This window comes from Venturia canescens, chromosome 11 (genome assembly GCF_019457755.1).
Source record: "Venturia canescens isolate UGA chromosome 11, ASM1945775v1, whole genome shotgun sequence".
Lineage (NCBI taxonomy): Eukaryota > Metazoa > Arthropoda > Insecta > Hymenoptera > Ichneumonidae > Venturia > Venturia canescens.
Genome location: NC_057431.1, coordinates 4,717,848 through 4,730,797, shown reverse-complemented (window position 1 = coordinate 4,730,797; position 12,950 = coordinate 4,717,848). Strand labels below are relative to the sequence as shown.

The following is a 12,950-nucleotide window of genomic DNA, read 5'->3' as shown; positions in this document are numbered from 1 at the left end:
GGAAGATTTTTAAAAACACCGCCATTAAATCGGCGCATTCGCAGCGCAGCAGCAGAGCATCATCAGTAGAACAAAAAAATTCCGTGGTCGTCGTGCCGTGCCGTGTCACTGCCGTCGACCCGTTCGTTGTTAGAAAACGCCGAGCAGCGCGAAAGAGTAGTAAATTTATCAAAAATGCCGAGTCAAGAAGTAATCACGACGAAAGTGGTGGTCCATCCTCTGGTGCTACTGAGCGTCGTCGATCATTTTAATCGTATGGGAAAAATCGGCTTTCAAAAACGCGTTGTTGGTGTTTTGTTAGGTTGTTGGCGAGGCAAGGGAGTTCTCGATGTGTCAAACAGTTTTGCAGGTTAGGGCTCGATTTCATTTCCTAATAAAATTTCGAATAAATCCTCCATTGAGCTAAATAATGTAAAGCTCGTGAATTAGCTGAATAATTTTCCATTTTTCTCCATTTGCCTGCATGATGATTTTCAATGTTTCTTAACCTCCAATTCCGTCGTTCTAGTTCCTTTCGACGAGGATGACAACGACAAATCCGTGTGGTTCCTCGACCATGATTACCTCGAAAACATGTATGGAATGTTCAAAAAAGTTAATGGTAAGTAACAACAAAAAAAAAGTGATAAATCGTTGATCCTTCAAGCTCTGCAGTATTTTTTATAAAATTAAGGAAAGTTTAAAAATAGCAATTCACAGAATTCAGTTGTTTTGTTCGAGTTATTAAAAAATGTTTCTTTCGTTGAAAAAAAAATAAATGGAATTTACACTTTTAATTTCTGTTAGCCCGTGAAAAAGTTGTTGGATGGTATCACACTGGCCCCAAGTTGCAGCAGAACGACGTAGCGATCAACGAATTAATAAGGCGATACTGTCCGAATTCCGTTCTCGTTATCATCGATGCTGTACCCAAAGATTTGGGTCTTCCAACCAAAGCTTATCAAGCCATCGAGGAGGTTCACGACGTGAGTTTGTTTTTCTTCCATTCGTCATGAAAATGTCAAAATAAATTATTCAACTATCGGCTAGTAGCTACATGTTAGCGAGAAAAATAGCGCCGCAATGCCTGGTTTTCATCTCACGACGCGCTCTCTCCCATTCAGGACGGATCCCCAACGTCAAAAACATTTGAACACATCCCAAGTGAAATTGGGGCGGAAGAAGCGGAGGAAGTCGGAGTGGAGCATTTACTCAGAGACATAAAAGACACGACAGTAGGAACGTTGAGTCAGCGAGTGACGAACCAGTTGCTGGGTTTGAAGGGCCTCCATGCGCAGATTCGTGAAATAAAGAATTACTTATTGCAGGTAAAAACGATATGAAAAGAAAAGTTCACAGTAAGAATTTCAATGCATTTCCTTAATTTATTTAATAAAAAAACTTCTATCCGCAGGTCGGCAGTGGGAAATTGCCGATAAATCATCAGATCGTATACCAGCTCCAAGACATTTTCAACCTCCTGCCCGACATGAGTCAAAACACATTTGTAGATTCTTTGTACGTAAAAACGAACGACCAAATGCTCGTAGTGTATCTCGCAGCACTGGTGAGGTCGATAATAGCGTTGCACAATTTGATAAACAACAAACTGACGAATCGGGACGCTGAAAAAAAGGAGACGGACAAGAAAGGAGCTGATACGAAGAAGGACGAGAAGAAAGAGGAGGAAAACAATAAAAAGGAGGAGAAAGACAAGCCGAAAATAAAATAAGAAGAAAGGAAAATGAAACGTGGGCCAGCGTAAAGGGCGGAAGAATAAAACGTAAGAATTTATCTAATTTGAATTTGTTCGGCCACACCAACAATCAACGCTTAATACTGAAGGAAAAACCGTCGAGAAATGTACAAAGAAGATTTTTTTCTTTCCCGACGCGTGCTCCTCTTCTAATAACGTTGCAAAACTGCAGTTGCAGCGAACAATTTTTCCCTCCTTATTTACAGTATACAAATTTTTTTAATAACAATAAACAAGGATTAAATGAGAATTTCAACAACGTTTAGGCAGTGTATTTTATAAGAGAAAAATAAAGAATAACGATGCTTTTGTGTAAGTAACAAAAACTGGAATACTAGAATATCGAGGATTATTCTTGAATAATTCGGGAAACTAGGAATAATGGAAAAACTGTGATGAGGAAGGTCGAAACTAGGACGTTGTTCTCACCGCTGTAAACGACAGCGACGTAAGGTTCGATGTTGCTCTCATTATAATTCTGAAAGTACCAATTGAAGGGATTTTCTTCAACGACAGTGACGCTGTTCCCCTCGAACTTCGGAGCAGGATTCTCGACAGCGTTACTTTGATGGGTCGGATTAGCGGGAGTGGAATTCGTGGGAATTCCGTTGCCAGCCAAGTCCCGTTCGGCGGTGAGTTTCAAATGAGGAGAAGCGACTTTGATGATCGTGGAGCGTCCGGAGGGTGGTTTCGAGGAAATCGAGGTCGAGATTTGGCCTCCGGGAACGAGGAGAGCGGAAAGAGCCGAAGCTTCCAATATTTCGCTGCCTCCGTTCTCCGAGGTGGTTGCCAGCGTGGATTTGTTCACGTTGAACTCTCTGAGCGTTGTCGAACGACCGTCCGCAGGATCGGACGAATCGTCCGATTCCTCCGCGGAGATGTGTTTCCCCGGGGGCAGGCGAGACTCGACGTCCCAGACGCCGATTTTCGTGATTTTCTTCGGTGGAACTTGCCCAGGCATTTCCGAAGAGTTGGAACTCGTCCGAACCGTTTGTTCGGCAGAAGAGCGATCGTCGTCCGATGCGACGAGTTGAATCTCCCGCTCGTACAACTGACTCGACGTCGAGGTCGGCAAGGAAGAGACTTCGGAGGAGGTGACCGTTGGTAAGAAGGTTCGAGGCGGCGCTGACGTCGCCGTAGGCTGCGGGGAACTCGTCACTACGCTCGTTGCCGTAGAACTTTTATCGACTCTTATCGGCAGAGTCGTTTTTTCTTCAGGATTCTGAAGATCCTCGGTCACCCGGTATCCGGTGCTTTCACGATTCTTCGTCGAGTTCGGTCGCACTCCCCGCTGCCTATCGAGCCCGGTTGGGCTCCGCGGAGTCGTCAGTTCTTCGCGTTCCTTCCCGTGCTGCGTTTTACCGAGGGTCGGTAATCGGGACTCCCGCAAGTCCGGGTTCCCCGGAACTTTCTGGTTCTTCCGCGCTCCTCCAGGAACTTGATAAACTCTCGTGACCGTCGCTGCTGCCGTCGCTGCCGCCGCGGTCCGGTTGCCCAGCCCCGGAAAGACTCGCGTGCCGTTCGCTCTCGGCGGAGGTCCGAGGTCGTGCGTCAGTCTCGGATCCGGTATCGGGACGAACCCGCCCTGGCTCTGGGGCAGTGGGAAGAAGCCTCCTCGATGGATTTCCGGCTCCGTTGGCGGGTAAACTCGGTAGCGCTCGCGACCCGGTCGCTGCTCGTGGCTCGAGTCCTCCTTCCTGTGGGCTTTCCTCGAGCCCGAATTGCCCCACAAATTGAAGTTGATGCTGGGCAAGGGGACCCCGAAGAAGGTGAATCCGGAGCTGCTCGGCGAGGGCAGCACCGACGAGTTCTTGTTCCGGGACGGCTGCGACTTTTGCCCGGCGCCGGTGCTCGCTGCAACTCGGATCGGCGGGGAAACCGACTCCGCTGGACTCTGGGGCGGGGGAGTCACGTGGTTCGTTGCCAAGGGCGCCGAGGCCGTCGCCGGCTCCTGGTGACTCGACCCTGCCGCCTCGCTCCCGTTCACGGGCCTCTGATCCTCATTGAAATCGTTGTAAATCAGGTAATCGAGACTCTCCGGTGACGCGTGATCCTCGGGGGGGTCCCGGAAGTTCATCCAGCTCGCCGACGAGTCCCCGCTTATCCCGGCCTCGTAAACTGTTCCGCAAACACAGAGAATTCTTCAAATTCCACAAAACGAACGTTAATTTTCAATCTTTTTATCATTTTCACCAAAATTTGTGTCTCAAGGCGAATAAAAGTCCATTTTTTGTGACGATGAAACATTTTTTTTTACACTTTTCAATGTCAATGTGCTCAAAATGTCCCAAAACATCGAATAATCATATCTAGAAAAAATGTCCGGATGTGTCTGTGTGTGTGCATGTTATGACACTGCATAATTAAAACGCTTATAACTCGGAAACGGTTTGAGATACAGGGCTACCGTTTTGCACAGATGTTAATCTATACGAGCTCTTCATTCTCTGACAACTTTGTTAGAATTTGTAAAAAATTACGAATCCTACGACGTTTGGAAAATTTTCATAAAAAGTTTAAGATTTATTAATAATTTTTTATTTATAAATAGACTATCATAATAGGAAGGTTGGTATTGAATTTGGGGAATATCGGTTGAGCGGTTTTTTTATGACATTTTGAATTTTACGAAAATATGAGTTTTTGAAAAAATCGTCGAACCGCTTGAAATTTTGGAAATTTTCTAAGATATTCTGTACAAGTCTGTACTTTCTCTATACTTTCCAGCAAAGTTGTCCGAATTATTTAATTTCAATGTAAATAGAAAAACGATGAAAATTGAAAGTTGCAAACTCTTTTTTCTGATGGCTCGTCATTCAGCTTTTTTTTATGGATTTAAACAGAGATAAATTGAAGTTCGTAAAAGAAGGTAGAGAAAATACATTATTTCCTTGTATACAAAAAAAATGCTGCAAATTGAAATTTGCAAATTGCTTCCTCAAGATGGTCAAGATGGTCAAGATGCAGGTGCTATATTTTTCATTCTGGCTTCCTCATCAAGGAACCTTCGAGCATCGTTCATCTTGACCATCTTGAGGAAGCAATTTGCAAATATTTTTTCAAATTTCAGGGAAAATTGCGTGCTCGACCTCGAATTATCGACTCACGTTTCGACGGCGACGGAGCCATCGTTTCAGCCTCGCAGCCCGGATGGATCGGCTCCGTTTCTCGAGACCGCTGGCAATCCTGCCTCGACAATCGAATCTCTTTGAACAAGGAACCGTCCGCGCACCGGGGCCCGTCGCTCGAGCCTTGCTGCAGCCATCCTCTGAGCCACAGCATGCTGCACGAACACGACAACGGATTTCCGTCGATGTCCAGGACCGCGATGTTCGAGCGGAGCCTCTTGAACGCCTTCTCGGCCACGGAGCTCAGCCGATTACCTCGCAGACTGAGGACTCGCAGTCTCGGCATGTCGTCGAACGGCGAACCCTCGATACTGCAGATTTTATTGTTGTCCATCTGAGCGTCGAAAATCAAGGGAATTTGAAGCATTTGGACAAACAAAATGAGGATTCGGCTCCGACCGAAGCTCCAGTTTTCGAAATGAACCATCGGCCACTCAAATCCATGGGCAGAAAAGAATTTTGAGGTCAAAATCGAAATTCCAATCACAAAAATGAAGGAGAAACTTGATACTTCGCTTTTAGGACGTTCCGGAAACGAAATAATCCAAAATTTGGGATTTGACAGTTACGAATTTTTTTATAAATCGCGACCAAAAATGAGTTCGGGCTCCGCCAATTTCGAGGAAAATTCGAGAGATGGATCTACGCGATTTGGAAACCGGGGGAATCGGCCCCGAGGAAAGCAGCGACTGCGGAGTCGAGCTATTATCATAATTAACAATGCGCGTCGAGAATAATTGTTCGCTCCCGCGGTAGCATAACGAAAAGATTACGATTTTAATGAGAATTATTAAATTTCACTCTCTCAAGGGGAGAAAGTGCGTCTCGAAGAGTCTTCGAATCTGCTAAAGTGTACGAACCTTCAGCTCAACGAGCCATTCCATGGAGGCGAGGCTCTCGGTCGAGATTCTCGAAATGCGATTGTTACTGAGATCGAGAACTTCGAGGGACGTCAGACTCTCGAGACCGACGTAACCGATTCCCGGGAGCTCGTTGTGGCTCAGGTTGAGAAAGAGCAAATGAGGAACGTTTATGAAAGCGTTTGCTGCTATCTCGTGGATTCGGTTTTCCTGCAGCTCCGCGCTCTGGAGCAGTGGCAACTCGGTGAAAGCTCCTGCCGGGATATTCTGCAAAAACAGGATCGTCGAGTCAGCGAAACATTCGGTTCTACGTGAATTTCAACCCGGGAACGCCGCACTGGTGTAAATTTGACTTTTTAACTTTTTATTCCATCCATTGATGTGTGGAATTGATCTCGCAACGAGACTTCTTGCACGGAGAAAACGAATAACTCGTTTCGTATAGTCAGAAATATATGATTTTTCAAGTATTTTCAAAGTATTTAACCACCGATTACAAAGAGCATAGTATTTTTTGAATTTTCCACCAATTTTTCCTCCCTTCAATTCTAAACAGCCTTATGTCGATAGCAAAAAGTTATGAACGTGAGTTTTTTGTTTTGTTTTGTTTTCGAGTGTCATTAATCATCGTGTCAGACTAGCACTTACTGATAAGTGGAAATCTATTGTAAATCACAAATTTTCACTGTCAGCATAGCAAATTCTATAATAATCGTGTGACATTTTACCATGTAGTTTTTTTTCGGGATTTTCGGGGAGCATACTTTTTTATATAAACATTTCAAGGTGGCTGAAAAAAAGTTATGGGAATTGGTCTTTTTACTACGGTGGATAGGACAATTCTTGTTACTGCTCTTCGAATTGAGGAGGGTGGATCACGAAATCAAAGTAATGAGAATTTGACAAAATTTGGTGACAACATTCTTTGGCATCGAGTACACAAATGCAATTTTTTTCAAATTTTTTTACCACATGGTTATCGAATAATTGAGCGTTGAATCAAAGTTCTTACGCACGAGATGTATAAATGTCAAGTCTATGTTTGTACACGTGAACTTTAGTGTTGAATTACTCGAGAGCTGTGTGGTAGAAAAATCTAAAAAAATGTCTATTTTTAAATATTCTTTAAAAGAATGCATTTGCCAAATTTTATGAAATTGTTATAATTTTGAAATTTTTCATGTATTTAGACGCTATGTTCCTAGTACTTTCCTCTAGAATTTTCGGCCCCGTTTTGTCCGTGTCGAGGTAACAATTCCTCGGTAATTGATTAGAATAATTAAAAAAATGGAGAAATCAAGTTTTATTATAGAAAAATGGGGAGATTGAAGAAAGGAATTTTGAAGTTGCCGGAGACTTGATAATTTCTCGTGGGTGGAAAATCGATGTTTGGAATTCGAGCTGTTTTTGCTCACCGTCAATCGGTTCTTCCCGAGCCTCAACGACTGCAGCTCCGGGAGCGACCTGATCGCGTTTTTCTCGATGAATCGTAGATCGTTGTTCTCCAGGTCGATGAACGTGAGGCGGGGCAGTCTCTCGAAGGCGCCTTCCCGGAGCTCTTTTATCCGGTTCCGCACCAGCCTCAGCTCCAGCAGAGACGTCAAACTGCTCAACGTATCCGGCGAGAGAATATTGAGCTTGTTGAAGCTGAGATCGAGGACCTGGAGCGCCTTGAGGCCGTGCAGCGAGACCGGAAGTTCGGTCAAGCTGTTGTGGGACGCGAACAGCTCCCTCAGCTCCCTGCAATCATTAATTCCGCTTGAGCAGCTCCCTCGAGTCCACGATCGAAGCTTCGAGGCGAGGAAAATCGGTAAAAATCGGTAAAAATCGGTAAGAAAAAGGAGCTGTTTGCTCGCCTCCCGGTGAGGCTCGAAGGCGCGAAAAAATAAAATTCGAACCTCGTAGTAGAGAAAGTAGCGTGCGGTATTTGGGCCAACCGATTGCGACTAAAGTCGAGTTTCTCGAGGCGAGAATTGTCCTGGAAGAGATCGGGTCTGATGATTTCGAGGCGATTGCCCCGGAGGTTGAGCTCGGCGAGGTTCGTCAGCGGCTCGAGGCTCCTCCCGTGGAGGGAGACGATTCTGTTGAACCGGAGGTCGAGGAATTCGAGTCTGGCGAGCCCGTCGAAGGTGCGGTCGTCGACGACCGCGAGGGAGTTGTACCCGAGGTCGAGTCTCTTCAAGTTGGTCAAATGGGCAAGAGTCCCGGGGAGGATTCGCTCGATCCCATTGGCGCTGAGGTCGAGGGACCTCAGGCTCGGGAGGGCGAGGTCGCGCGTCCCGGGGCTCGGCAGGGCGACGATCCGGTTCATCGGCAAGTGCAGGTGCTCGATGTTCCTCGGCAGTCCGGGCACGATCTCGAGGAGCCGGTTCCAGCCGAGGTCGAGCTCGTAGAGCGAGCTCAGATGGCGGAAGGTCATCGGGTGGATCGTCGACAAGGCGTTTCTCGAGACGTTTACGTGCTCCAGCGCCGGGGACCTCACGAACGACTCGACCTCGATGCTCCCGATCCCGTTGCCGCTCAAATCGAGGCGCCGCAGGTTCGGCAAGTTCCCCAACAGTCGGGGCTCCACTCGACGGAAATAATTCTCCGACAGATCCAAACCCTGCAATAAAAAATAATAAAAAATCCGATTTTTTTCCACTTCCTCGAATCCGGCACCGATCTTTGGGACTAAAAATCGCGCCCTCTCACCTTCAGCCCCGGTAAGTTCCAGAATGGCGTTTCGAGGAGGTTGTTGAGCGAGTTGTTGCGCAGTCGAAGCTCCCGGAGGGCCGGCATCCCGGCGAAAGAGTCGCGTTGCAGGAAGCTCAGGCGGTTGTGATCGAGATGGAGGCGTTCGAGGCTCGAGTGCCCTCGGAGAGCCCCGTAGGGAATTTCCTCGAGGAGGTTGTGGCTGAGGTCCAGGAACTTGAGGCCCGGCAGGGCCTCGAGGATGGCCCTGAGCTCGGTGAAGCGCCTGATCTCGTTGCCGATCAGCCAGATCTCTTCGAGAGAGGCGGCCGACGGGCCAGAAACTCTTTGGAGGAAGAACTCGGGGCTGACGTGCCGGAGCCGGTTGTGGCTGAGGTCGAGGACCCGGAGGTTCGCGAGCCGTTGGAAGGCCCCCGCGGAGATTTCGGTGATGAAGTTGTGCGCGATCGTGAGCCGGTTGAGCGCCGGATTGTCCACGAAGCTGGACTCGGTCAACCGGGAAATCCGGTTCCCGTTGAGGTTCAGGCTCGAGAGGTTCGGCAGGTCGACGATCGCGCGCCCGACGACCGAGGCGTCCGCGATCTCGTTCCCGGTAAAACCGATTTCCCGGAGCTCCGGAAGGTCGATCAGCGCCCGCGGGTGGATCCAGGCGAGCGCGGTCTCGCTGACGTTCAGCAGCGCCAGGCGCGGCAAGTTCCTCAGCAGTCCGGCCTCCAGCCGCGCCAGTCTCGGACTCCCGAACACGTGGAGCTGCTCAAGGCTCGGCAAACTCCGGAAATTCAGGGGCGACAGCTCCACCAGGGAGGGCGAGTTCACCTGGAGGTAGCGCAGCTTCGTCAGCCCCGAGAACCGCGGCAACCGCTTCATCGACCTGCTCTGCAACGTGATCGCCTCCAAACCCCCCAAATTCTCCAGGCTGTCGATCGGCAGCGATCGCAAATCCGGCTCGACTATGAACAACTCCAGCAGCGAATCGTGCAGACCCTCCAACCAGCTCGACGAAACACGCTCCAACCGGTTGTTACGCAACATCAGCCGCAAAACCCGCAAACTCGTGAAAACCTTCCCTGGCAAACTCGGCAAATTGTTGTTCTCCAGTATCAACTCGTCGACCGGACGCGTCACGTAGTGACTCACGGCCTTCAACCCTTCCAGTACGCTCGGCAGCTCGCTGTGGCTGCACCTGCGTTCGGTCCCAAACTCCTCGATTAACGAAAGCCTCGTTTTTTCTTCGCGCCCGAAAGTCAAATGGTTTTTCAGCCTCTTTGACTTTCCGACTCGCTTTCTTGACGATTTTACGAAAATTAACGAATAAAATTATCCCGACTCTTGATTTTCTCGATTTTTCGACCCATTTTCGTCTGGCATTCAAAAATAATGAGGACTTCGGGGAAAGATAAAAATAGAAAAAAGCCCTGAAATTCGTTGAGCTCGAGGCAATTTTTCTGCATTTTTCGTCACCGACCCATTCGATTTGGATTCGTCGGGAAGTTCAAGGATAGGAAAGTGCCTTAAAATAACGAGTGCAAGATATTCTCGCTCACCATATTTGAAACTCCATGCCCCTGGTGGAGCACCGACACGGGAGAATATTTTCTTGCGCGGGGCATCCGTGTTCCTGGACGATTTGTGCGCTGGCGAAGCTCCCGAGAGCGAAGCACAGTGCAAAGAGGCATGACGTTGTCGTCAGTAGCGAAGCTCCACCTTCCGGTGGTTTACCCATAACGCATTTGTAACAGCGCGTTGGCGTTTCGACGTTGGCAAAACTGTCGTCCTTCCTGTTTCTCGTTGTTCTTGGCCTCGACTCGCTTTTCGTTTCCTGTTCCTCGAGCGAGTGCGCGGACTGGCAATTTTCGCGTTATCGGAGCGCCGGCATCTCCGATTATGACATATCCTGGGGGGGTGGCGAAAAAAGAGTTGACTTTTAAGTCGTTCGACCTTCGAGATTTGTCCGGGGCCGAAAAGCAGCCCGGAAACGTTACGAAAATCCATTATTCGGGGAGACTCTCGTCCCGGAACGCTTCCAAGGACGGGAGATGCTGCAAGCGGGGATTGGCCAATGTCGCCCCCGCCCGGACTGCCCGTTCGCGCCCAAAACCCTTATTTTCGTGAAATTCATCGGCGCGTGCCTACGAGCGCGTAAAAAGAAGAAAAATGAAGGAAAAAATGGTAAAATTTGTCGTGTAGAAAATTTTTAACACGTACACGCGACGCTCGACACGCGTCACGCTCCCGAACGACTAAATTTCCTCGCTAGCGACGTACCGTAATAAGCGGAGCCAAAGACCGCTAGGACAATCAACGAGACCGCCGTGACAATTATAACAGCAATTCCTACCGAATATTCTAGCATTTGAGCGCGCGCGCGCGCGCGCTGAAAAAACGTTTCTAGTTGAATTTTTAGTCGAAAGTTCCACGCACATCATTTTTAATCTGCGCCCTTTTCTTATCGCTTCTTTCGGTTGTTTTTCGTGCTTCATTTCCGTCTCAAACGGACCCAAGCGAATCTGAATGTGAATCCAAACGAACCCGAGATTACCTAAATCAACCCGCAAACAAACTCAAAGGAACCGAAACAAGCGGAGCAAAATGAAATTGTGAAAGTGGCGAGTACGCGGACAAAAGTTCGTCGAGAGAACGAAAGTGTTGAACCAAATATAATAATAGGAAGATTCCTCGGAGCGAGCGCCGTTGGAACGAGAGTGAAAGTGATTCGTACTTCCTGCATATTTTTCCTGCCCCCCCTGGGCCTCATTCCCATTAAATTTAACGATTTCGATCAGCACCACCCGCCCCCACCGCCAGCACTCTCGTTATGCAACGCTGCATTAAGGTCGTCGCACCTCGATGTAGGAAAGCAGGCTATCACGCATGGAAATAACGAATCTCTTTTTATGAATGCAAACGAACCGATTCGAGCGTTTACCGACTGACAGACTTTTCCACTCGCCGATTCATTCAGCTCCCAACATCGAGGTCGAGCGCCTCCTAATTACCGAACGCCCCACTAACCATCGAGAAAATATTGCGCCATTGAGGAAGAACAACGCTACACAGAATGGATTTCGAGCTTTCGATCTTATATTTCGTAACCCCCTTTTCCCTCCTTCGAACCGACACTTTTTCCTCCAGTTTTCAAGGATTTTATGAATTTTATCCATTTTTAAAATCCTTCATTACCAATTTTATCGATTTATTCTTTTAATTTGACATTTTTTGTTTCGTTATTTTCAGTTTCATTGATTTTTCATTTTATCGATTATTATTAATGTTATCAATTTTTCATTTCATTCATTTTCAGTTTCATTTAGTTTCTCTAATAATTATTGTTAATTGTTATAAATTTCTAATTTTACAATTTAATCATTATTTCAAATTTCATTTGTAAATTTATCAAATAATTCGTGCCCTTTCCATGGCTTTTTTTCAGCCAATTTACGAAAAACTGTAGAAGCAATAAATTTGAAAAGTTTAAGTGAATTTCGCGAGCTAGAATCGAGCAAAAAGAAATTTATCGATTTACCTTCTCGTTAGTTCGACACTCGCGATTGCACTCAAAAGCAGGTGGAAGCTGCGATAAAAAAAGGAGTAAACAAAAAAGCGTGTTCGACAGGTCGCATGTTCGTTGAAAAAAATGCTTCGGCGACACGATTCTTTGTGCACGAGTCACTGTTTTGCTCAAAGGACGAATGTACACTGTCCAAGAACGTGGGAGCACTCGAAGTCACGAGCAGTCTCTCGTTACGAAGATTAAGCAGAGTGCAGGAAAAAAAAGGCTGAAATAAGGTAGGAAAAAACGAGGGAGAAAAGTAGCGGCGGGGGGGGGGGGGGGGGGGGGGGAAGGAGGAAAAGAAAGAAAAGTCCTGAAACACACACGAAATGCTCGAGAGAAATATTCGAGTGGGGATTTTATGTGCGTCCATATCGTAGAAGAAAGAATTGCGAAGTGCTTATCCAGACACCGTGAAGAGATACGCTTCCAGGAAATCTTCCCTTTCCCATCTCGTTCGTACCGGAGCAACCATGAAAAAAATAAAATGAAGAAAAAAAAACACGAAATATCTGAGTACACGTGAGCTGTTCCAGTTAGTGACCGTGTGTCCCGGTCACTTACTACGAAATTCGAGAAACACGATTTTCGATACCGATCCAAAAATCAGCATTTTCCTACTCGCTACCGCATGGAAACGAGTTTTTCTACTCGCATCAGTCCGCCAAGAGTTCCGGTTCCCGTTTGCCCTCCTTGAGCCTTCATTTTTTGTTTCAGATTGTTTTTTTTTTCTATCGATCCTGAGGTGGAAAATTTTCGACTCGATGCGATCCAAGTTTTGTCTCGATCGAGATTCGTTTGAATTTCAAGATTCGAGCTCCTCCAGCCTTGGTTACAGCTTTATTAAAATTCTGTTAAGAAAAAAATTTGAAAAAATAAAAAATTCACTTTTTTCCCGAATAAAATTGAAAAATCAAATTTTCTCCACGTCCCAACGGGGATCGTTTGATCTAAAAAAACAACGAAACCAGATTTTTGAAGGA

General features: G+C 46.9%; 2 protein-coding genes across 3 annotated transcripts; one reads left to right on the top strand and one right to left on the bottom strand.

The window, feature by feature from the left end:
• Positions 1-108: 108 nt before the first annotated feature.
• Rpn8 (regulatory particle non-ATPase 8) lies at positions 109-2,075 on the top strand. Its single transcript, XM_043432187.1, has 5 exons — positions 109-349; positions 509-601; positions 787-965; positions 1,104-1,307; positions 1,394-2,075. The coding sequence occupies exons 1-5, from the start codon at positions 175-177 to the stop codon at positions 1,709-1,711; spliced, it is 969 nt and encodes a 322-aa protein (XP_043288122.1). The 5' UTR covers positions 109-174; the 3' UTR covers positions 1,712-2,075.
• A 9-nt stretch (positions 2,076-2,084) lies between these two features.
• On the bottom strand, positions 2,085-12,140 carry atk (artichoke). Of its 2 annotated transcripts, none has more exons than XM_043432184.1 (8): positions 11,941-12,140; positions 9,962-10,311; positions 8,418-9,600; positions 7,622-8,328; positions 7,139-7,463; positions 5,724-5,990; positions 4,825-5,197; positions 2,085-3,853 (listed from the first exon to the last, which is right to left on the bottom strand). In XM_043432184.1, exons 2-8 carry the CDS (start codon positions 10,138-10,140, stop codon positions 2,085-2,087), a joined length of 4,803 nt encoding a protein of 1,600 aa, XP_043288119.1. In that variant the 5' UTR covers positions 10,141-10,311; positions 11,941-12,140. The 2 variants fall into 2 exon arrangements, with proteins under 2 accessions (XP_043288119.1, XP_043288120.1); XM_043432185.1 differs by having other exon boundaries at positions 4,843-5,197.
• Positions 12,141-12,950: the final 810 nt, after the last annotated feature.

Coding starts and splice junctions, on each gene's coding strand:
- Rpn8 (XM_043432187.1), top strand. CDS start 175: ATGCCGAGTCAAGAAGTAATCACGACGAAAGTGGTGGTCCATCCTCTG. Junction 350..508: donor TGTGTCAAACAGTTTTGCAG/GTTAGGGCTCGA, acceptor CCGTCGTTCTAG/TTCCTTTCGACGAGGATGAC. Junction 602..786: donor AATGTTCAAAAAAGTTAATG/GTAAGTAACAAC, acceptor AATTTCTGTTAG/CCCGTGAAAAAGTTGTTGGA.
- atk (XM_043432184.1), bottom strand. CDS start 10,140: ATGGGTAAACCACCGGAAGGTGGAGCTTCGCTACTGACGACAACGTCA. Junction 9,601..9,961: donor GGCATGGAGTTTCAAATATG/GTGAGCGAGAAT, acceptor GACCGAACGCAG/GTGCAGCCACAGCGAGCTGC. Junction 8,329..8,417: donor GGAACTTACCGGGGCTGAAG/GTGAGAGGGCGC, acceptor TTTTTATTGCAG/GGTTTGGATCTGTCGGAGAA.